The sequence below is a fragment of the Siphateles boraxobius genome, unplaced genomic scaffold, assembly GCF_051911475.1.
Source record: "Siphateles boraxobius isolate OS27281-9 unplaced genomic scaffold, OSU_SipBor_1 41, whole genome shotgun sequence".
In the NCBI taxonomy this organism is placed as follows: Eukaryota; Metazoa; Chordata; class Actinopteri; order Cypriniformes; family Leuciscidae; genus Siphateles; species Siphateles boraxobius.
This window is the reverse complement of record NW_027509042.1, coordinates 15,932,232-15,957,988: the sequence shown is the minus strand read 5'-3', so window position 1 is coordinate 15,957,988 and position 25,757 is coordinate 15,932,232. Positions and strand designations below refer to the sequence as shown.

Genomic DNA, 25,757 nt, shown 5'->3' with positions numbered 1-25,757 from the left:
TTTACCTCCTCTTGACCTGCAATTCCTTTCAGTTCAGATTAAATCCAATACGTCCACATCAAAAGTATCCATGTTTGCTTGGCTCACAATATATCATTGGTTAGAGTGCCATAGCAAAAGCCTGTGATCTATGGTAGGTTGGCAGATATTACAGCTTCAACCGACACAACACAGACTTTAACGAAGATGAACCAGGACTTGGATGTTGACAGATTATTGATAGCTCTAATTTTGAGGAGTTTGGTCTTCAGTCTGTTCCTCAGAGCTAGCGCTCATGTGGCTGGTGTTTCCGCCTGCAGGCTGGACATGCGTATCTGTGAGCTGCTCTTGCTGAGGATTGAGAGCTGAGTGCCTCCATTCACACCACTGCTGGCCAGGGACGGATGCCTGTGCTTCATATCCACGGCAAAATACCGGTTCACCGTCCAGCTGCGCCATTTTCGCTTGATTTCTGACTGCACCTTTGGGGAGAAACTTCACTGGGTTATTAAACTGATTGGATCCTACAGGAGGACATCTGCAGATCTCTTTCCATGCTGGTCATGGACAAGCACTTGCTCTGGTTAATAATTTACACGTAATGCTGGTATAATGAGCACTGCAATGTGAAAGGGCCTCTGGAGATATTTCTTTATGCAAACAGAATCTTTTATTAAAATTTTACAACAAATCTGATTTAATAAAAAAAAAATATTTTATAATAAAATTAGAGCTGGTCAATGGTTAATCGCGATCAATCGCATCCAAAATAAAAGTTTGTCTACATACTGTATGTGTGTGTACTGTGTATAATTATTTTGTATATATAAATACACACACATGCATGTATATATTTCAGAGAAATTTGTTATTTATACATAAAATATTTATATATAATATAAATGATGTATAAATATATATGCAGTATATACATGCAAATATTTCTTAAATATATATGCTACATGGATATGTGTGTATTTATATTTATACAAAATAATTATACACGGTACACACACATATTATGTAAACACAAACCTTTATTTTGGATGTGATTAATCGTTGCCCAGCCCCAAATAAAATATTTTATTTCACTCTAAAAATTATGAGTTGTTTCAACCCATGTTTCGGTCAAATATGGACGAACCCAAATGTAAACCAAATGATTAGGTTCGTCCATATTTGACCCAAACATGGGTTGAAACAACCCAGCATGTTTTAGAGTATGCAATTAAAATAAACATTTATGCATTTCACAGATTACAACAGAGATATTGTACTTATTTTTGTAATATATTTATTTTACATTTCTCACTTACAATGCTTAAACATTTTGGAGTGTTTTCTAATCTATTGGAATATACGTATATCTTAATTTGTCAATAGGAATCCATTAGTAATTCTGGTAACTGGAATTTCCCCCCATGCTAAATCAGAATGAAATGTTGCTTACAGTATCAGTTCATACTTAGTGTGAATAACAAGACTATTTGTCAGTAGCATTTGTAAAGGACTTACCTCTCCATTGAGAAAGCAGTAAAGTACAGCTACAACAAAGCCCTGAAAAGAAAAGTTGTTTAGCCTAAGTAAGGAATAATTGACAACAGGCTGTTGAATTATCAGAAAAGGTATTATAAAAGCAACTTAAAACAGTCAAATTATTTGAAGTTTAGTTGGGCAAAAGTTGCAATTATTATAATCTTGTTTAATCTAATAATATATCATCAGATAAAATAAAGTGGACAAATTAATACTTTTTTTAGTTCTTACTAAATGTTAACCAACAGACCACACACTACATAGTACAGAATATACATGAAATCCAAAAATAAAATGTTGTCGGTCACTGCAAGTATTTAAAATGTAATATCTGAGAAAGCAAAAGGGGTGGGGGGGGGGGGTATACCTGAAAAGAACCAAGACCAAGTTCAAACACAAGTCTTTCTCTCTTGCTGACATCTTCTGGAGTGAGCGCAAATATGGTATAGTGGATTCCAAATAGAGGAATGAGGAGAAGAGTGGAGCGGGCCAGACGCCTGTCAATCACACAACACACCAATCATGTGACTCCCCAACTCAAAAGAATAGTGCTAAACTTAGAAATATAAATATATAAGCACAATATGTATATTACTAACAGATAAATGCTGGACTCATTCCCTCCAATATCTGGAGACTGCAGCTTCTGCACCAGGATTATAATGATGCCAATAAAGAGTATAAAGTTGATCTGAGCGTCCAAAAAAAAAAAAAAGAGATATGGTGTATATTTAGTTCTGTCCTGCTGAATCAATACAATAATGCTATAGCTTAATATTACAGTCAAAATTCTTTTGAGAGGGAATATTATAGCCGTACCATAATGGAGGCGAGAACAGGACCCTTGATCACCCACCAGATGGCAGCATTGTCATTAATATCCCAGCAACTGCAGGCAACGTCAGATATTTAGCCAATTTGATCAGTTTTCACCCCATTGATTTATTTATTAAATATCATAATTATAGATATGACAAATACATCCTTCATCTTACCCAATGTTATCAAAATGAGCTCTTAAGACAGCCCAGACAGCCACACATATTGTTGGAGTACCTGAGAAAACATGGGCAAATGAAAAAAACTTAATTTCACTTACAAACACTTGTATGTATGTGTTAAAGGGTGTAATTTTGGGTCGTACCCCATCCAATAATGGTGTACCAGTAGAAGTATCTTTTCTCTGGAAAGAATGTCTCAACGAGCAGAGTAAAGAGATACAATCCCTCGATGAACAGCCAAAAGTAGTTTGACAAAACACAATAATGAAAAAATACCATCACCGCCTTACACTCCACCTGCAGAAACAAAAACTTGGGGTGAATACCGCATCATCAAAATGAATTTGTATTTACATATTCTCACTGGATAGTTCCGTCATTTGTGAGAAAACGCTTCCCGCCATTGGCGGAATTTTCCGGCTTTCCATTTTATAGGGTTATAGGGGGCGTTTTACACATCTTCTGTTCTGAATGAGGACTGCATTTCCTGATAAAAATACATGCGAACTGCAAAGAAGAGATGCAGAAACTCGACATCATGTGTAATCATGCATATGATAACTCAATCACCTACATTAAACAGCATATAAATTAAAACGGTCTAATGTATGAATGAAAGTGAATGCAATGTCGACCCAGGACGAGATAGGACTGTGCAAGAATACAGTCATGAGAATACATGAATATGAGAAATGTCACTTTTTTATGAAACCATACTCACATTCAAGTTTTTTATATTGCATAATTATTCAGATATTCATCAAAGTATTCTGGAGGCAGAATACAAAAGTATTTTTGTGAAAATTGTCAAAAATGCAGGTGGGGAAAGAGTTTAAGTATGGTATGTTTTGCAAAAAAAAAAAAAGTTAAAACAAAAAAGTAGACTTTGAGCTATAAGCAGGTCCCAGCCGGGTTCGTCACTTATTGGGGTCCCCTAGAAACATTCCTGTTGTGTTATGTTATATCTGCAGCGCGTTTCTGTATTTGGTTGTGTTGCGAGTATTTGGAGCACTCATGTGTTGTAAAACTGATGAAGATGTTTTCTTAATTTGCGGGTGTTTTTCTATTTTCATGTGTTTTCTTCAGTTGCAGCGTGTTGAGCTCTCTCGGCCACCGTCACTATCCCTTTAAAAACAGAAGAGCTGTTGCACAGGGAAAGTTTCCCTGGGAAACATTCAAAGCACATTAAGCTAGTTGGCCATGCAAAAAGCAACTTTGAGGTGACTGCAGAGACCTCATTATCTGAAGCAAATTAAAGCACATAACAGCAACACAAACGTGTCATTCTGAGACTAATTCCTTCCACAAAGAAATGACATGCGCAACCCGGGATGTTAATGGGCCCATCACCATGACTGCTTGGGTATTTGTGTGCGATGTAAATGGGAGAGAGACTGAGACTCACGGTGTGTGTAAAGCAATGGCTGCTGTCCTCCTCGGCATATAAAATGCCGTCTTTAATGAAGACTGAGACGGCCCTCAGGATGAAGGACACAAACAAGTTCATATGAATGAAATTCCTGGTGCAATGTAGCTTCCTGTGGGTAAAATCGTAATAAAGAAATATTACATTAAAATGTAATAAAAACCCATCCTACATGTACACTGCCATTCACATGTTTGGGGTTGGCAAGGGATTTTAATGTTTTTGATAGAAATCTCTTGTGCTCACCAAGGTTGCTTTTATGGCAGATCAAAAAATGTAGTAAGCCTAAATTTTTTTTATAACTTTTATTCTATTTGAATATTTTCAAAATGTATAATTTATTCCTGTGATGACAAAGCTGAATTTTCAGCATACTCCAGTCTTCATTCACATAATCCTTCAGAAATCATTCTAATATGCTGACTTGGTGCTCAAGAAACATTTATTATTATTATTGTCCATTTTGAAATCAGATATGCTGCTTAATATCTTTTTGTGGAAACCATAATACTTTTTTTCAGGATTCTTTGATATAAAGAAAGCTCAAAAGAACAGCATTTATTTGAAATAGAGGACTATAAATGTAATTTGCTAAATAAGATATCATTCCAAAAACAAACAAAAAACTGACTCCAAACTTTTGAATGTATATTTAAGTGCATCTTGTTTGTACATCTTGGTATATTGGTTCCATATCATATTATTACATAGACATTTAAATATTCAAAAAAAAATATCTGCTCACTTATTAGATTCTAATTTCAGGAGCTTTAATGTATTAAATCATTATGCCCCAAATTATATTTATAATTGTGCATCAAAACGCCTGTTAGTGAAACCACTCTATATGCAGGTGTTTTTCTAAACACGTCACTAAGACACATGTGCTCGTGACCTCTTTCTGACCTCTCACCTGAACCTGCAGAGAATGACCATGGCAGTGGTGAGAGACACCAGCGAAGTGCTGTAGCCCACAGTGTACAGAGCCTTTACAGACGCATAGTACATGTCCTGCAACAAAGAGTAAAAAATACTGTCAGCTAATTCAAACATGATACAGTAAATGATAAAGCCCACCTCTAATGAATACTTTACACTAAATACAGAAATAATTCTTTAGAGATTTCTTTAGAGGCTAAGGGGGTTAGGAGTCTTCTATGGGCATACAGAAGAAGAAGTAGAAAGCAGGAAATGTGAAGGGAGCTTACTAGAGTTGTTCCATTTTCATTAAAAGGGCAAACATCAACGTAGTGAGGGAACATCTCTGACCAGCCATACTCAGTGCAGTTACGACTCACTTTTCCAAACTCTAACAAAAGGTGCAAAAAAATACAATACATTTCTTTGAGAAAATGAGACCGAATAATAATAAAATCAAATAAACATAAACAAGCAGTGCTGTTATGGTTAACTAAAATAATAATTTAAAAAATCATTAGTCAACGCTCAAATAAATATAGATGAAAAACTTAAACACAAATTAGTAATGTTGCCCTCGGTGTTAAACCAAATAAGTTGGAAAAAATAAAATAAAATTTGAGGTAATCTGTTACATAAAAAAATTAGGTTAAGAAATTCAAAGTTTGTACTCATACATTTTAATTGCTTATAATTTTAAATATTTGAGTAAGCAAATTCGTACTGTTAATCTCAATTCAAATATTTCTTATAAATATTTCCAAAGTGTGACTATGTGGTTGCTAAAGTATTCTGAGTGGTTTGTAGTGCATAATGGAGTTGCCAGGGTGTTTTTGGGTGGTTCCTAACTAAGTCAAAAGAGGCCTTTATGATAATCCGGCTCTCTAGATAAGGCCTGATTCCCTAGTTTCCCTCCATTTTATTTTCCTCTTTATGTATATAGTCTTTTATGTATATATTACTTAAAAGCACAACTCTTCTCAATAAACCTAACAATTTGAGGTTTCATTCATGCTCACCGTCATGTTCTTCATTCATGACTTCAAATAGTTCAGGACAGGGCATCCAGACCACTTGTCCAATTTTTGCTGGCTGCCAGCAAGTAAGGTTGTCCCACATCCATCGGCAGACTAGAAGATTAAAAAAGAAGACAAGGAGTATCATAACTAGTTGAAATCTCTGGTAACTCTGCTTCTGAACCAGTTTTTATTGGGGTATTTACGGGACCTGAGAATAGAACAGCCTAGTTTAAGATATATTTAGGTGTGCTACTTGACAGCCATTCTTAAGAAAATCAGCGCAAATGACAAGCAACAAAAATAGACTTCCATCTGCTCCGGTAAGGAAATAGATTATAGGAATTCAATCAAAACAATGCCACAGCATTTTAGCATGCATGCAATAAAAATATGGTGTATTTAAGGTCTATTATGTTGAAGAAAATGCTCAAATTCAGTAAATACATAAAAATAGAGTTGTTTTTCGATACTGAAATTAATATATATTTTTTTCTAATTAAATGTAAGAATAACTAGAAAACCTTTGTTTGTGTATATGAGCAAGCAGAACATCTTATCTTATTTATTTATCCCTTTGCAGTGAACTAACCATGTGATGCTAAAGCATCTTATCGTCTCCATCAAGGATTAAGGACCCAAAGAGAAAAGAGTAAAGAGAGCACGTGTGTGTGTGTGTGTGTGTGTGTGTGTGTGTGTGTGTGTGTGTGTGTGTGTGTGTGTGTGTGTGTGTGTGTGTGTGTGTGTGTGTGTGTGTGTGTGTGTGTGTGTGTGTGTGTGTGTGTGTGTGTGTGCACTGCGGATCTTGATTTGCATGGATAGGACAGCATCTGCCAGCTGTGTTTTTCCTCTGCAAATATTAGAATGTTATCACAGTGCTTTTGAAATATTACCAAGACATTCTTGCAAAGACTTCATTAAAATCTAGTTACTTTACAGTATTGGAAATGTTCTGTTTCCATTCCATTTGTATCCGTACATTCTTATTAGTAAAGCTTACACATAACAGCCTTCACTGCAGCCTAATAAACTGTCCAAGTGTTTACTCTAAATTACATGCATAAATTCAAACAACGTGAGTTTGACATTTGCTTCTTGGTGGTCTGCGTAAATGTCAAACATTTATAATAACAAAAGGCCAAGCAAGTGTTTTAAACACCCTGCTTCTCAAGCCAACCACTCAAACATTTTGTTTCATGAATTATAACAGTCTGCAACAAAGGTAACCAACACTGACGACACTCACAGAATCAGTTGTTGAGTTTATTTCTTTCTTTTTTTTGTTGTAGTTCTACTGAAATAATAAACTTACTCAACTTTGTATTTACAATATTTAAATATGTATATAAAAGTTATATATTATATTTGTAATACTTATATTTAGTATTGAAAACTTTCTTAATTCCGAGGTTTCAACTAAATGTTTTTCAAGGTTTATTACCAAACTTACATGACTTTTCTAGTTTATTGTGATTATATATATATATATATATATATATATATATATATATTATTTTTTTAACTTTTTTTTAACTTTTCCTCACAAATAGCAATTTCTACCTGATAATATTATTTAGAGCTCAACATAACTTGAAAAATGATATTCATTACAAAAATGTCCTTGACTTTTTAACATTTTCTTAATTTTTTTATATATTAATATTTTCCAGGTCTAGAAATTATAAGTTGTTGAGGGAATGAATTAAAATGAGAAATATTACGTCCACTAAAATATTAAATATTTGCTGCTTAGTACCAGTGGGTCTCGGCCCTATGGTTGAGAATCACTGCTTTAATGGATAGAAAGATCAACTTCTGTGAGATATTATATAAAACTGGGTTGCACTGTAATCCAGATGCATAATAACATGCGCCGCCTAGTATCATATTGTATTTCTATACTTTGTCATGTTATTTACATTGCAGAGCCATTAAAATAATTATAGAAATTGCACATTTTCTGTTTTGCTATTGAAGTTAACTATTAACTATTAAACATAAGATTTGGTTTAATGCATAATTATATTTTTTGAAAATTGTTTGAGACAAATAATTGATGGACCCCCAGCAGTATCATCTGATTGCTTAAAGCAAATTGACATGTATCACTCAAGAGCTGGCACTGAGAAACCATTAAAGACTGATAACTGTCAAACACTTTTTATTGTCTGTCATGTTAGGTATTTATACAGTATCAATCTCATTTTCTTTGTAGCAGTGCCAAACACAGACCCAAATGAGGAACTTGTACTTGAGCAAGCTTTAGAAACTGGGTAAAGCCCATAAAATGGCTGAATGGCCAAAAATTATATTCCAATGTCTTGTCCGTTTAGTTGGCCATAAACATGACTATAGCACAGTCCAAAGACAGTATGAAAAGTGAAGAGTTTGATGTAAGATAGCTACTGCTGGGAGATTATCCTACAAACATATAAATTATTATTATTATAGTTTAAGAAATTAAACATTCAATTTTGGGGGATGCAAGGAGGACATTTTACTTCCAGGAAAACATTACAACGATCACACAAAATGACAAATCATGATTCCTCTCCTGAGGGCAGCCTTAATTACTTGTGTAAATTAGACACAGATGCATGATTAGATAAAAGACAGGGCTGTTTGTCTCTGTTCTCCAGAATCTTCCAGAAACACAACACATCGCAGGCATTCCATATTGTAGGAGAATTTTTGGCTACTTATGAAATACATGATTCAAAGAGCCAATGGTCCAATCAGTGCTTGTTTTAAGCAGCTTAACGTAGGTAACGTAAATTAGTAAGTTAAGGCAAAATAATTGGATAAAGATGAAGTGATGTAAATAAGCTTGTAGCCCATACCATCCACTGACAGTTGCAAATAGTCTTGTGTATTGTGTGTTTTCTGTATTTATTTGCTCTATGTACATCTCAGCATTCTGTTCAGCTTATAGCCTAAAACTGTGGGCAGCTCTAGTTACATATTAACGCATGAGTCCATTCACTAGGACAGCTACTTGTCAAATCAAAATGTCAGTATCTCATTACTGTCTGTGATTGTGACTGCCCAAAGGATTATGATCAATGCCACATGCATACAGCACTGCAGGGGTGTCAGAATCCGTTCTGGAAGAGCTCTGAGCTTATGATCGTGCCCCCATTTCCTGCAAACAGACCATCACAGTGTCTTAAATTCTTCAGCTTATAGTCTGACAGTATTAGGTTTAATTTCGTCACCCATTTATTTCAGATCACTTGTGAAATACCTAATCTAAACTGAAACTCATTTTAAATCTTATTTAAAACGTTTCTTATTATAGCTATGAATAACTGCAAGTATTCTATATTTAGATGACTAAAACAGCAGTTTCAAGTATATCTATTGCTTCCATTTACAGCTAAACACTAATAGCTTGCACTGCATATAGCAGAAACATGCAACATTTATGTGTGGCTCTTAAATTAAAAATGTGTGGATCAAAATAGTAGGCTATGCATACACAGTCTGACAAATAATAAGTACCACCCCCTCATAACCAAGGCTTACACAGACTCACATATTTGTTTGTTCGATCATGGTGAGGATTGTTGGTGACTGGGTGAGTTCCTGAGACAAATTTGTCTCTAGCCTGAACTATTGCTAAGTAAGGGCACATACACAGACCGTACACTTACCTAATTCAGGTTCACTGCTGGGGTCATCCATGGCCATCCTTTCCATGCACTTCTCTTTCTCTAACTGAATGACACAGTCTGGATGCATGCAGTAGATCTGTAGATCAGTAGAAGTGAAATGTGAGTGAGTGAGTAAGTAAAATGTTAGACACAGTAGCTGTTCAGTACGTACTTTGTTATGGTCCCATAAGTACTTGTTCAAAAAAAGTACCTACTCGGAGAGAATGCAATTTCAGATAATTTTACAGTATGGTTCCGTTCTCACATGGGGACTGCCGAGAAATACTGTTGTGATTGTGAGTCGGAAAAATTTATGAGTTTGCTTATAGAATGGGGTTGTCACTCTCATAAATAACTGAACTGTGTGAGAACATAAAGGTTGGCAATCAAATACAGGACTGACAACTGTATTCTGCGGCTGCAGTGTTTAGGCTCTTCAAGAGCATAAATGTACAATTTGTAGCGAGGCTACTAGAGATGATCTACATCCTAAACAGTTCCAGTGTTATTCAAAAACTGTTAAATGCAAATTTAAATTATCATTTTGCCTGACAATCACACACTTTCCCTTGTCAAATGAACAGATAAAGCTTAAGTCTCAGCTTGTAACACTTAAAACTATGAGATTTTATATTATATTATTTAAATTTGTGTAAAAAACAAAAACAAAAAAAGTATATATGTATATATACATAACCTGCTGCTTACTCCTAGCAGTTCTTGAATATTGCTTATCTTAAATTTAAACAGTTTTCAAATAGAGACAATAGTACACACACCCACACACAAGACATTAAATATCTTTAGCCCAGGGTCAAATGAAATTTCTGAACCAATCCAAACGTATGTTCCTTCGTATCTCTCCCACTCAGTGTAAGCTTTAAGAAATCTCTCCTTCCTACATTATGTATCTACCAGGCCATTAATTTTATATCTTTGTATAAAAACACTATTGAGTAATGTTCCACAGTAAGCTACATAGTTTTCTTCTCACATGAGGTAGTGTTCTCCATCCAGTTGAACATTTGCAACATATACAAATTCATTCTGTCAGTTAGAGTGGATCTTACGCACACATGTGCGCAGCAGCGTTGTTTGTGTTTGTCAACTAGGGTTACAGTTGTGTGTTTACACTCGTAGTTAAGGCCTATGTGTTAGGAATTGTTTATGTATCAGAGGTATTGTTTGACAATCCTTTAAGCAAACTTTGGGTCACACTTTAGTTTAGGGTCCAATTCTCACTATTAACTAACTATTAACTATGACTTTTGGCTCAATAATTTGCCTCCTAATTATTGCTTATTAATAGTTAGTAAGGCAGTAGTTAAGTTTAGGTATTGGGTAGGATTAAGGGATGTGGAATATGGTCATGCAGAACAAGGCAATAATATGTGCTTTATAAGTACTAATAAACAGTCAATAACCTAGTAATATGCATGCCATATAAGCAACTATTTAATAGTGAGAACTGGACCCTGGGAAATGGTGTGAAACAGGGGTTGTTTATTTGAATATGGACGTCGGGAATACAATAGCCCTGCAAGCTCTTCCACTTCAACAAAGTTTAAATCCAGAAAAAAGAGGAAAAAAACAAAGAATATAGGTGAAAGAGTGGATCAGCAGATGTGGGCAGCAGGGATTGTTTGTGCTACAGAGAGAGTTGGAGGTGAGTATAACATGTTTATAATAAAAAAGTAGCTGCCTGCTCGTGTTAGGGTTTGGCATGTTGCTGCTGCTGTTTTTCTTCTGGTGACCTCAACCCATGCCTTGCTCTCTCATTGGCTGTAGCTAGTCGCGACACTTAACACCACAGGATGTCAAGTCGGCCAACAGCTCCAGATATTTAACATGCATGATATTTGTCTGGGAGAGCCTATTTGATGCATCATTGAGTAGTTCACACATAAAGATTGGAAAACGCTGATCATCCAATGATTTTCCCCCGATCACAGCCTGACCTGTCGCCGAGCTCATTGACTTGCAAATCGGGCTTAAAATCCTGTAGTGTGAACTTAACATAACATGACTTGACTCAAGTCTGACTTGAGTCTAGGGATGGGAAATGATAAGATTTTATCAATATCAATGCCACTGACAACTGTCAACACTTTACAAGAATCAGCTGAATAAATGGTTCTTGCAGCCACCTACGGTCATTTCATGTTTCTAAATTCAAAATGTGATATTTAAATTTCTAATCTCATTATAATCTCACCTGCAGAACGGTTGCTAACTGGTGAAATACGTGGAGGTATTCCTGAAGCTAAACCACGAGGCACACTGAGATGATGAAACTTTGAAACGGCTCAAGCTGTAGTGGGATGAATGACATCATCGGACAGATGCCACTGTTGAGAGAGGATCACCTTCCTGCACATTTTATCTCTTATCTGACACACTCAGGTCTCTCCTAATGTTCCTTGCAGCTCCTCGGCTCTGCCTTCACTGCTTACTCCGTACAACTCTTTGGCTCCATCTCGGGCCCCTTCACCATCAGCATGGATCCCCTGGCTACACGTTTGTGGTTCCCTGTTATTCTCCTGAGTATTCTAGTGGTTGATTTAAAGATCTTTAGCAGGACTCGACTTCTCTTGCTTGAAGTGAGTCACTGACTTGACTTACTTGGTTTATGCACACTGCGACTTGATGGTAGGGACTTGAGACTTAATTCTGAATTGTGAATTGCTCTCCCCTTTGGAGAAAATGTATTTTCTTGTCAGATCAAATGATAAAATATTAACACTTTAGGGGCTGTACAAAAGTGTTACAGACCCTGTCTGATTTCACACTCAATTTGATTCTATCGAGTGGACTTGTAACCCAAAGGTTGTGGGTTTGGGACTCAGTACTTGCAGGAAATGTAGGTGGGGAGAGGGAATTAATTTGCCGCTTTTATTGCACTCACTATATACGATTACACTGCACACTCACTTTCGCTTGAATCCAAATTAAACCATCACCACTGTCATCCCTTACATGTGTTTTGTTGAACTAGTGATGCCATGATCAGATAAAATGCATATGCAGGCTACTTTACTTCCTAAACAAGCTCACACCCGAGTCCGTGTTGCTTTCACATTCACGTGAATCACGCCACAGTTCCAGTGCAACTGAACTCAGACCACCTCCTACAGGTAGTCTCGGGTTCAGTACCCCAATACACTCCTGGGTCCGCATGACAGCTTTCACATTACCAATTTATACACCACGAAAAGGGACATGGTAGGCACTAAGGGCGCCACGTACACCTTCAGTGTGGAAGGGGATAACCCTGTGGAAAAACGAACCCGCAGTAGCTCCAGCACTGTACCAATGAGGCAGTTAACTGTGTCCCACTGTCCGAGATCTGCACTATGAAGTGAAAACCCATCTCTTCAATACATTCAGTTTCCTCGTGGATGGAGTTCTGGAGTAAAGAATGGTCTCCACAACCTCAGTTGAGAGACCAACGTCTATGTGTTGGGCCCCCTCAGAGGCCAAACCCCGAGTTTCCATATCTCTGGGCTGGGGTGATCTTGTAGGGTCACCCCTCCTACTTGAGATCGAAGGTCCCTCCTGACTGGAATCTCCAAGGGAGAGCCGTCGAGGAGGGACACCAGGTCCGAGAACCAGTCAACTCGGCCAGTACGGTTCTACTAGTAGACTTATTCCATCCCGGCGGACCTTCTCCAGAATTCCTGGGAGCAGAGTAATCTGGAAAAAACGTACGGACGTAGCCTCGGCCATGTCTATACCACAACGTCCAGCCCCAAGGGAGCGATCCGCGAACAGATCCATTTGTGCCTGGCCATAAACCCCCCAAATGTGCCCGACCACCTCGGTGTGGAGCCTCCATTACCCGGGCCTCAGCCCCTGCCTCAACAGGATGTCTGCTCCTACATTCTGATGCCCCAGATTATCCCTAGGGACCACAAGAGAATCTAGTGCACCAGTTTTGCATAGTGGACGTGAACGCAGATCGCCTTGATGATTTATATAGAAGACCACCGATGTGTTGTCTGACCGGACAAGCACATGATGATACCTCAGGTCCGGGAGGAAGTGTCTCAACGCATTGAAGACTGCCATCATCTCCAGGCAAATTATGTGCCACGAAAGATGATGACTCCTCCAGAGACCCTGAGCTGAGCTGCCTTCCGTTACAGCTCCCCAGCCAGTGAGGGAAGCATCTGTCGAGAGCGCAACTCGATGGCAAAGAGCTCCTAACACTGGACCCTGGGATAGGAGCCAAGGTGTCCTCCATATAACCAAGGTGTGGCGACATTGCAGCGTGATCTTGATCATACGAACTGGGTTTCCCCTCGGGGAGAACCCTTTGGTCCTGAGCCACCACTGCAAAGGTCTCATATACAGCAGGCCAAAGGGTATCACATTGGACACCCCTGCCATGAGGCCTAACAGCCTTTGAAACTGTTTCACAGTGCGTGACTGGATTAGCTTTAACTCTTTCGTGGCTGTGAGGATAGCAGCTACATGAGGGGGCGATATAACGACTCGCATCACGACTGAATCCCAAACCACACCAAGGAAAGTGGTTATCTGTAGTGGAGAAAGCACACTCTTCTTGGCATTGAGTCTCAACCCCAATTTATGCATGTTTGCGAGGACGACATCTTGATGCCGAACCGCCAACTGCTCTGACTCCGCTAGAATCAGCCAGTCGTCTGTGTAGTTCAAAATGCGGATGCCCTGCAGCCTGAGGGGGGTAAGAGCTGCATCTACGCATTTGGTGAATGTGTGGGGTGATAGAGCTAGACCGAATGGAAGCACCCGATATTGGTATTCTTTGCCCCCGAAAGAAAACCTCAGGAACCATGGAGACATGGAAGTATGCGTCTTTTAGATCTATCGTGACAAACCAGTCCTCGGATCGTATTTGAGTCACGATCTGTTTGAGTGTCAGCATTTTGAACTTGAGTTTCTTGACTGCATGATTCAACTGAGATCTAGTATAGGACACAACACCCCCCTCAATTTTTTGGAACAATGAAGTAACGGCTGTTAAAACCGGATTCTCTGTCGGGTGAATACACCTGCTAACAGAGTTTTCTCTTCTTGCTCCATTACTAGGGCCTGCTCGGGATGCACTTACTTGAGCAACACACCGTTGTAGTGTGGCGGACGAGAACCGAACTGGATTCTGTAGCCTTACTCTATGATCTGCAGGACACACTGAGATATATTTGGCAGATTCTTCCATTCTGCCAGATAGTCTACTAAGGTAACCAGCCTCTCGAGACTGGCCTCTGGTGTAATTGGAAGAGCCACTTCGGTGACCTGTAGCATACTGGCAGGAAACAACCAAACTGACTGTTTTTGAACCCCCCTCAGAGGGTGCGATTTTGACGCAGCGTTGTTGTGACACTGAGCCATATGCTCATTGAAAACGGCTGCACCCCGAGGCACCGAGGTGGGGCGGACACCGTATACTGAGGTGTACACCACTCCTTTTTTTGAGGGGGAGCACAGGAAATGACACTCTATCCTGTACAAGGAGTTTGTTAATGGCTGGGGCTGCTCTGCCCAGCAGCCCCCCATATACGCCTTACTCACCAGTGCCATAGTAGTTCTAACTGGCCTGGAGGGTAATGCAGAGCTTTAAGGGGAGCCTAAAGCCGTGACGATAGTGCACCCGATAGTGCACACATATGCACATTGGAAATTTTTATGAATAAACACAGCCCGTATTTTCATTTTTATACAGAGCTACATGACTTTTCTTCTAACATGCTCTTCATAGATGAGGGTGGTGAGTTTTTATTCCCCTGCATCGATGCTCAGCACCTCTACCTCCTCAGAGATAGACTTTAGAAACACTGGGCTCTCTACCAGGGCGGAAGAAGCCACGGCACGGGCTTTCGATCCCAGAGAGAGAGAGCGCTGGATCCCCCAGGTGAAGGCAGAGAAAAGGCGGAGCCTGTCTCGAACCCCTCCGCGAGATCCATTTGCGAACCCCACAATACCACCTTCCATGCTGCCTCGGCAACAACGGGCCGGTACTGCGAAGAACGTGAGCTTGAACACCCTCCTCAAAGAGTGACAGAGCGGGTAAAGCGATAGTGACTCGCAATGCTCATAGTCAGTGCCGTCGAGCGCTGACAGATCATGCTCCATTCCAAACAAAGCAACACATAAATTGTGTCTATCCTCCCACCCGTAAAGAAACGAGGGCAGGGAGGAACACACAATCTAACTCCGCCATAATATCTATGCTTGTGACTGATATAGTAACAGACAACAATAAATAAGACAGACAGTATGAACACAGAGCGCTTGCTGAGGCACAGAAGCAAATGCCGGTCAGACCGGATGTGCTTTTATCCTTTCCTGGTAGTGACGTCACCCAACCGTGATGCTCACTCTCGCCATTGGACTAGTTGACACAAGTGCTTCAGATGCAATCACGCAGGGGCGTTCCCAAAGCTTCATCGACGCAGCGCGAGTTCCCTCAAAGGAAACTATTCACTGTTGAAACCCTCCCTTTTACTGCTGATTTAACCCCTGAGATTGTAGTTAGTGCGATAACTGGTCTCAGAGCAACATGCTCCTTGTGTGTTGCCTTGAAAACATGAGCAACATGTAATAAACTTGAGCACCTGCATTAATATTCATGAGAACTGTGTAAGTTCTCACCCTGGCTGCAACAGAGCTGATTTCCATCATAAAGAGACTACGTAATTTACTCCTACATCATGACAGCAACATAAAAAAAATCACACACAAAAAAGCAAATCCTTAGAACTAGTTTATTCCCAGTTTCTTTCTTTTTTTCTTTTTTCCTCCAGCTCTTTTTGCTGTCAATCTATATTTTTTCTTTCCCATTTTGTCCCCTCAATCCTTCACTAAAATGATGAACACATTCATTTATGGAACAGACTTTTTTTTTTTTTTTCTGTGTGTGTGTTCTTCAGTATGGCTATCACTGCCTGGGAATGTCACATAGCATTTACACTCAATTAAAAGACAAACAAACAAAACAAATAAATAAATAAATATTTTCTATAGTTTATAGTTGTATTTATAGTTGTTTCTGCATATTAAGGGATAGAAGTTGATAGGTGTTTTAACATACATACTTCAGCTTAAATGAAACAGCTCATGTCGTTTTTTTGCTGAAAACATAGAGGGGAGTAGGAGAAGAAGGGAGATACTCAATGCAAGTTTTATTTGTTTTTCTCCTATAACAATAATCCCATACATTGTATCACTTCAGTAATCTCCAGATTAACTGGAATTTTAAGGAGTGTGTTGTGGGATTAGTTTAGTCTGTAGGGAAACTCTTTTCTTTTAAGCTTAGATTACCATGAGTATTAACATAAACAAGGGAATCAAAATCAAACCTAAACCATCTAAAATCTATATTTTAGAATTTTCTGATAAACAATTATATGTGTGGGGTTAAGTGTTATTAATTCGTAGTTAGGTCTAATACCAGTTATAAATGACTTTCTATTATAAAATAATAAATACTTTATATATGAATATGTAATGACCTAGATTTTGCTATATAAAGGCAAAATCATATTCATATTAATGGATATTATATATCCCTATTGTGCATAGTTTCTTATTGTAACGATGGATGCAGGGAAGCTGACGACAGAAGACTCAGGTTTTCACAAAATACTAATAAGTTTAATTCTTACTCAAAAATCAAGCAAACAGGCAGTGCAAACACATCTAAACATAACAGAGACTGGAACCAATGAACTAATCATGACGGTAACCATGGAAACTGAACAAAGGCGGGAAACTGAACAAAGGAACAGGTGAAACTCAGACATGAACAAAACAGGGAGACAGATCAAAAACAAACATAATCCTGACACTTATATTTTTAGTAATTTCAATGTGTTGTATATGGTATTGCGCTCCACCTAATTGCTCAATTGTCATTTATAGCATTTTCTATTTGTTTTTACACATTTGTTAATGATAATGAAGGTTAATTTTGCCTTTAGTTTTTGCATGTTTTTGACTTTCTTTCATAAAAAGTCACTGGCAGATATTTTTAAGCATTTTTTGTCAACTGAAGTAACATTTTTTTTATCCTGCAATGGTCATATTAAAAACTGCTAACTGAGACAGAACAGGAGTATGACATTTTGTAAATGTTCCATTGCAATGCCACTGCCAGTTTGTATTGTTAACATAATGTGAAATAAAACAGCATGGCCTTATTTGTTGCTTGAAGTACTCACTGTACCATAACTGTTTTGGCTCATGGACAGTTTACATTTGGCCTGTCTGGTGCCAATGATCATGCGATGCCAGGAAGCATCTAAGTGCCAGTGTATATGTGACGTAAATTGCCCTTGGACATTTGTTTCTCCTCAGCTGGAGGCACAGACAGTAGACCAAAGAGAGAATGGTTCTTCATGTAAACCAAGATGGCACTTCTCCCCTCAGTTATAAGAGGATACCATGTGTATGACACGAGCAGTCATCCAGGAAACAATAAAGGCAGCTAGATTTGACAGATTGCATGTGGATTATTCACAGAAAGCAATAAGAAGAGAAAGAGGATGAAAAAGGATGTGCAGGGGTCTCTTTTTCTCCCCCAGACCCCACCCTGCTAACATTTTCTCTCACGCTCAGTCTCTCTCTCTTCCTCTTTCTTTCACACAGTCTCTATTCAGCTCTTCAGAATATTTCTTCTCTGAAGCCTTGTATATCTCTTCTTAGGCTAGTCAGTCTTTATTTTACAATTTGGAATGTTTTGTGCTTTTCAATTCCATCATGTTTACTTTCATGCAATTCAGATCTATTAATTTATTGAATCTGCCTTGTTTATATATAATAAAATATGCACATAGCTTACCAAAGGGAGAAGGATGAGTGCTAAAAACAGGTGCTGACATTTTCTCACTGTGGAAGCCATTTTGTCTGGAGCACTGATGCTATTATATCCGCCAGCAGCAGAGGAGGACAACTAAGTGCTGGATGGTAAACAGATTCACTGGGAAAATGCTGCAGTTCTTCAAATCATCATACGATCTGTAAAAAAACAAATTTTTAGATGCAAGTGAGAATTTAGTTTCTGCTTAATCCAGTTGAGGCATTCATTCAAACTGTAAAAAATTTCAAACATCAAGAGCTCTCTAACCTTGCAAGGACCACCCTTTTCCTCACTAGTGAAAGTGAGTTCAGACTCTGCTAACCAAGACACGGGTGAAGAAATGCAATCAAGCTGAAAAGTACATTTTAATGTCCCAGGGACTAACAGTCTTGAATTAAAATTGTCTAAGAAACTTTTTTCCATGCCATTTAGTCTCATTTATCTTGATAATCATGAGGTCATGATAATCCGTCATAAAAGTAATACATAAAAAAACAAAACAATGATAATGCTAACATCAAGTAAAACAATTTTACAAAATTTCACTATTTCAGTTAATATCCATTTACAAAAAAATAAAACTGTCCTTCAGTTGCATCATTTCCATCACAATCAACAGTTTTGCAAATAATAATTACCAAATTACAAAGGAGACAAAAGTATTAGTGAAGTACCTCGTGTGCAAACGCTGCCTGAAAAGTCATTGCCAAATTGAGCATCAAAACAAGTCACCTGCCTAAGCTTTTGGACGCAGCCTTTGTACTATCTCATTCATACCCTTTCGTACCATCTGCTTATGCCCCACTGATGGATAGGTTTAGGGACGGCTTGGACCTTCGTGCTTACTTTTTACATGTTTAGATATGAATAGCATTATATGAATTCACACTAAATCACCACCTTGTGAAATAGTTATGTTTTCTCATGAGATTGGGTTTGTTTCAACAACTAGTCTATAGATATATTACATTATACTTGCAACCAATGTCGTACAATGCGGACTGTAGAGCGGAAAAGATAGGGCATGTGATTGTTGTTAAGTTGTTTATCCAAAAGGCCTGTATCATAAAGTACAGCCTTATGACACAACTCAGACTACTACATGGTATTGTTTAGGGATAATTGCTTACTCAATTCTGTTCAGCACAGCACCAAACACATGAAGGTAGGAGGAGGAAGGAGCTGTAGGAAAGACATTGGTACACTCAGAAGGGAGAATGAAAGAGATAAAGAGAAGATAAGTGTGATGGATGGATGGATACATATAGCTGAATGGAGGGCTGGAGGGAGATAGGGAGGAACAGCTGCTCTGGAAACTGCTCTTGCTGTAATTAGTGGGTATAATGAAGCTGACTGGCTGAGAACTCCCCCAGCGATGCCTCAAGATCACACTGAGACATTCTAGACTAGGAGGTTTGCAAAAACAAACATGCACGCATGGACAAAAAAGTGACATTTATAGTACGTTTACGATAACAGAACTTATTATGCTCGCAGAAAAGAAAAACTAGGGGTTTCTTACCCCATTCTTTCAGTAAAGTTATAACAAAAATCCAACTTAATGTCAAAACATCCAAAGAAATATAGGTGGGGTGAAAAATGTATTTTTACCATAAATGTCATCTAGGAATGTGTGTATGTGAAAGTGTATGTCTGTGCTTGTGTTTCCACTACCTTTGAAGTGTGACTATAGGACTCGGTGGGTGATGGCAGTATTTGCACGTGTGTGAGTGTCAACATTCCAGAATGTGTGTTAAAGCTATCAGAGGACACAGAAAGGCTGCATGTCTAAACACTATCCCTTTGCACACTCCTGAAGGCACATTTACCACAGCAATTCTTCTCCACAAAAGGGCATGACTTCAAAATTATATACAATTAATTTTACTGACAGGACAACATATGGGAGGCGGGCCATCCAGTTTGGCCATCCTATATCTATATCTATATATATATCTATATATATATAAATATATATAAATATATATATATATATATATATATATATATATATATATATATATTCAGTTGCATTGCATTTTTTTTTCCTTTTGACGAAATATTATTGTGTTGCTGTTTAGAGGTCAAACACTGGTACTGACAGCTTGGCTAACTGAAGGACATACTTCAGGGACAGGTGGCACTTCATAGCCTAGAGTTTGTGACAGATTTAGAGCCATGCCTCAAGCATTTTTTCCCCCTGGCTTTCAGGTCTACGACATCCAATGCAATTTCACTCAGTTCTGGGCCAAAATGGGATTTATTTTCACATACCATTGCAGAAGTAAAGACAATTGGTTTTGTATATTTGTTAATAATCTTGACATTTCTGATTTGAATTAATTTAGATTTGAATAATTATTATTATTATCTTCAGGAAATGTACATTCTAGTTTATTATTATTTATATGAAAGAGGTATCTTATGCTAACTGTTACGGTGTTTATTCATTTTGTCATGTTTCTGGTTTGTGGTTTCTCTGTCTTTGGTCTTTTATTCAGTTTGTGCCTTGTTAATTGTAGTCTGTTATCCTAGTCATGTCATTATTAGGTCCCTTGTTTCAGGTGTGTTGTCTTGTTAGGTTGTATGGTCCCGCTCGGTGTTCTGATTTGCCCCAGCTGTGTCTTGTTCCCTCATCCCGTCTGTGTATTTAAATCCTGTCTGCTCTTTTGTTCGTGGTCAGTTATTGAATGTATGTTTAATGTGCGTACCACGAGTATCTTGTCTGTTCTGAACCTGTAATTAAAGTCAACTGCTGCATTTAGATCCGCCTACTGCCTTTGCTTCCACGCAAATTCGTAACAGAATAACTGACCCCCTAGGATCTAGCAGCCATGCCTACCTGGAGTCCTGATGTCCAGATCCTCCGTCTTCGCCAGGAGAATCGCGCCATCGAGGATTATGTCGCAGAATTCCTCGAGCTGGCATATCTCGCGCACATGAACACCCACGGCTTGAAGATCTTCTTCCGCGGAGGATTATCGGAACCACTCCGGTCTCTGATGCCCGAACCTGGTCCTCACGGATCTTTAGAATGGTACGTTGACCTGGCCCTGTTGTGGAGCGGTTCCCCGTTTACTGTGGGCGTGGAGGAGAAGCTGCGAGAGCCTGCGCTTAACGTCAGCCCGGTCGCGCCCGCGCTTCACTTCAGCTGCTCAGCCGAGACCACGCTCCACGAGCCTGCGCTTCACGTGAACCGAGTCGAGCCCGCTTTCCACGACATGCCTGAGCTTCTTCCTGCCGAGACCGACATGCCTGAGCTTCTTCCTGCCGAGATCGACATGCCTGAGGCTGAGCTTCTGTCTTCCGAACCCGCACGTCGCTTCAGCCTCGACGAACCCGAGTCAAGTGAGTCAAGTGCCGCCGAGTCAAGTGAGACCGCGCTTCCCGAGTCAAGCGAGTCAATTGCCGCCGAGTCAATGGCCGCCGAGTCAAGTGCCGCCGAGTCAAGTGAATCGAGTGCCAAGTCGTGAATCGAGTGCCAAGTCGTGAATCGAGTGCCAAGTCGTGAATCGAGTGCCAAGTCGTGAATCGAGTGCCAAGTCGTGAATCGAGTGCCAAGTCGTGAATCGAGTGCCAAGTCGTGAATCGAGTGCCAAGTCGTGAATCGAGTGCCAAGTCGTGAATCGAGTGCCAAGTCGTGAATCGAGTGCCAAGTCGTGAATCGAGTGCCAAGTCGTGAATCGAGTGCCAAGTCGTGAATCGAGTGCCAAGTCGTGAATCGAGTGCCAAGTCGTGAATCGAGTGCCAAGTCGTGAATCGAGTGCCAAGTCGTGAATCGAGTGCCAAGTCGTGTGAATCGAGTGCCAAGTCGTGTGAATCGAGTGCCAAGTCGTGTGAATCGAGTGCCAAGTCGTGTGAATCGAGTGCCAAGTCGTGTGAATCGAGTGCCAAGTCGTGTGAATCGAGTGCCAAGTCGTGTGAATCGAGTGCCAAGTCGTGTGAATCGAGTGCCAAGTCGTGTGAATCGAGTGCCAAGTCGTGTGAATCGAGTGCCAAGTCGTGTGAATCGAGTGCCAAGTCGTGTGAATCGAGTGCCAAGTCGTGTGAATCGAGTGCCAAGTCGTGTGAATCGAGTGCCAAGTCGTGTGAATCGAGTGCCAAGTCGTGTGAATCGAGTGCCAAGTCGTGTGAATCGAGTGCCAAGTCGTGTGAATCGAGTGGCAAGTCGTGTGAATCGAGTGGCAAGTCGTGTGAATCGAGTGGCAAGTCAAGTGAATCGAGTGGCAAGTCAAGTGAATCGAGTGGCAAGTCAAGTGAATCGAGTGGCAAGTCAAGTGAATCGAGTGGCAAGTCAAGTGAATCGAGTGGCAAGTCAAGTGAATCGAGTGGCAAGTCAAGTGAATCGAGTGCCAAGTCAAGTGAATCGAGTGCCAAGTCAAGTGAATCGAGTACCGAGTCTGCCGAGTCAAGCGAGTCTGCCGAGTCAACTGAGTCAAGTACGTCCAGTAGTGAATCAAGCCCAGTGAAGCGTCGTCGCAGGAGGAGGAGGACTCGTTTGCTTCGCCAGGCTACGGAGGGCGTTCCCAGACTCCTCGCCCTGCCGGCCCCGCCTCTGCGCCTCGCCCTGCCGGCCCCGCCTCTGCGCCTCGTCCTGTCTGCGCCCTTCAAGCTCCGGGAGGCCTGCCCGGAACCCATCTACCACCTGGAGGTTCCTCCCGAGGATTTCCCCAAGTATTTTTTGGGGGGGGGCAGAAGGTACTCCGTGAGGGCCATGGAGACGACGTCGACATGGTCCTCATCCTCGTCTGAGTCTGCTCCGACCTGGCCACCATCTCATCGTGCTCCACCCTGGCCTTTGCCACGCCATGCTCCACCCTGGCCTTTGCCACGCAATGCTCCGCCCTGGCCTTCGCCTCGTCCTGCTCCGCCCTGGCCTTTGCCACGCAATGCTCCGCCCTGGCCTTCGCCTCGTCCTGCTCCGCCCTGGCCTTCGCCTCATCCTGCTCCGCCCTGGCCGCCGTCACGTCCTGCTCCGCCCTGGAGGCTTCCTGTTCCGGGCAAGCCACGCCCTCGTCAGCCTCCAGGGCACCCACCCTCCCGCCCCTATTTGATGTTCATTCGGCGCGGGGTCGCGCCTTATGGAAGGGGGGGATAATGTTACGGTGTTTATTCATTTTGTCATGTTTCTGGTTTGTGGTTTCTCTGTCTTTGGTCTTTTATTCAGTTTGTGCCTTGTTAATTGTAGTCTGTTATCCTAGTCATGTCATTATTAGGTCCCTTGTTTCAGGTGTGTTGTCTTGTTAGGTTGTATGGTCCCGCTCGGTGTTCTGATTTGCCCCAGCTGTGTCTTGTTCCCTCATCCCGTCTGTGTATTTAAATCCTGTCTGCTCTTTTGTTCGTGGTCAGTTATTGAATGTATGTTTAATGTGCGTACCACGAGTATCTTGTCTGTTCTGAACCTGTAATTAAAGTCAACTGCTGCATTTAGATCCGCCTACTGCCTTTGCTTCCACGCAAATTCGTAACACTAACAAAGGCTGAATTTATGTGATAAAAAAATAGGGTAAAACAGCAATATTGTGAAATAATATTTCAATGTAAAATAACTGTTTTCTTTTTTAATGTTATTTGTTTTCAGCATCATTACTCCAGTCAACAGTGTCCCATGATCCTTCAAAAAAAAATTATTTATTTAATTATATAGTATTATTATTATCAATATTATTAACAATGCTGTTTAATAATTATCTAGAAACCGTGATACATTCATTTCAGAATTTTTCGATGATTATAGAATTTTTTTCCCTTTATTTGACATTTTAAATATTTTGTAACATACAAAAGTATTTGAAGACCTCCAATGCAAAAGCCTCTAAAAGCCACCTCTGTCAAAAATGAGATAATAATATTGAGTAAATGCTCTCCGCACATAGTATACGCTCATTAAATACTTTCACTTCAAACTCACTAACTCCCAGCCTCAGCCCATTCAGAAATGCCGGTACTTGGGTAGCAACCTATACATAGGAGCCTGATAAAAATGTTAATATTAAACAAAAACTTTAGACAGACTTAGAGGCTTTTGCATCTGAAGTTTTCATTTACTGTCACTTTTGGTCAAATGCATAAGTGAATATCTATCTATCTATCTATCTATCTATGTATCTATCTATCTATCTATCTATCTATATATATATATATATATATATATATATATATATATATATATATATATATATATATATATATATATACAATGAGTACAGAATTGTTGTGCAAAATATCATGCCGGTGTAAACAAAAACAAGTCAATCCAGCTCTCCCCAAGCACCTGTGGCCAGTGGTCCAGCTATTACCACACTCCAAATGACTTTGCAGAGGTAATAAGGCATGTCAGTCTGGCCAGCTGACAACCCTGGTTTTTAACTCCCCACAATAATATCTATCAAACACACCCACAGCTCAAAGACACCACAATGTTGCAATGTTCCAATATTGCTGTATTAGATCTACCCTGCTCCCCTTGCTAGTGGTCATTGGAAGCTAAAATAATTTGTCACCCTATACCTCTCACAATAAGTCCAGACTGGTCCTACTGTTTACAAGTTAAAGATTTAGTTGAAAAAAAGAAAGAAAGAAAGAAAGAAAGAAAGAATGAATATGAAAGAAAGGGGATATGCAATTGATATATTCATTTTCATCAATGGATTAAATCTGGCCTCGTTTCTGCACTGGATATTCCTCATAAATCTTATTAGAGTGTGTTAATGCCACATTAGGCTGACCACTCGGGAACTAAGACACTAAAGTCTGCGCAGCTATATTTAGATTGTCAATTGTTGTTTGAAAAGGAACCATTAGCATATTTCTTTCTTTAAAACATTGAGCGAATGGCATAAATCAGGAATTTTGGAGTTTCTCTTTCTTCCTTTATCCTTTTTCTCAGTGCTAATCAGAAGGGATTGCATGAAGGGACTTCAATTACTGTGCCATTAGCCCCCAGGTAACAGAGTGATTTGTTATTATCAAAGCAGCACTGTAGTGTAAGTGTGTATGTGCACAAATAATTTAAACAGAATGTCAGCTGCTGACAACAGGCTGGCAACATGTAAATGTAGAATTTATGCCCAATGTCAAAAAATGCTGAACGCACAGAAAAAAGTGAGGTCAACAAATCTGGCCAGTCACAAAGTAGAGTGAACTAAATGTGTGTTTGTGCAAGTACAGTTATGCCCAGTTCTGCTTGTGTGTGGCTGTATATGAGATGCACACACTACAATGCACACTAATGGCAGGTCAGAAGAGACTAATCAGTATTGGTGTCTGACGCTGGATTTTGCAGCGTTGATTCAGTGACCTGACCTCATCCACACATGCCTTTTCATATTTACATGTGTTTGTTCAGAATGTACATACTTTTTTGAGCTGCACATTTTTATGATGAAC

The 25,757-nt window shown here is 39.7% G+C and overlaps 1 protein-coding gene across 1 annotated transcript; it reads right to left on the bottom strand.

The window, feature by feature from the left end:
• Nucleotides 1–132: 132 nt before the first annotated feature.
• Nucleotides 133–18,513, bottom strand: adcyap1r1b (adenylate cyclase activating polypeptide 1b (pituitary) receptor type I). Its single transcript, XM_077198629.1, has 13 exons — nucleotides 18,351–18,513; nucleotides 9,530–9,626; nucleotides 5,880–5,990; nucleotides 5,151–5,251; nucleotides 4,856–4,953; nucleotides 3,922–4,054; nucleotides 2,660–2,813; nucleotides 2,511–2,571; nucleotides 2,335–2,404; nucleotides 2,115–2,206; nucleotides 1,883–2,012; nucleotides 1,495–1,536; nucleotides 133–461 (listed from the first exon to the last, which is right to left on the bottom strand). Exons 1-13 carry the CDS (start codon nucleotides 18,408–18,410, stop codon nucleotides 273–275), a joined length of 1,338 nt encoding a protein of 445 aa, XP_077054744.1. The 5' UTR covers nucleotides 18,411–18,513; the 3' UTR covers nucleotides 133–272.
• Nucleotides 18,514–25,757: the final 7,244 nt, after the last annotated feature.

What these genes read in the sequence shown, in the direction of transcription:
- adcyap1r1b (XM_077198629.1), bottom strand. Translation starts at nt 18,410, where the DNA reads ATGGCTTCCACAGTGAGAAAATGTCAGCACCTGTTTTTAGCACTCATC. An exon ending in CTGTTCTCGCCTCCATTATG is followed by an intron (nt 2,207 to 2,334) that starts GTACGGCTATAA and finishes TTGGACGCTCAG; the next exon opens with ATCAACTTTATACTCTTTAT. An exon ending in TTGGTCTTGGTTCTTTTCAG is followed by an intron (nt 1,537 to 1,882) that starts GTATACCCCCCC and finishes TTTTCTTTTCAG; the next exon opens with GGCTTTGTTGTAGCTGTACT.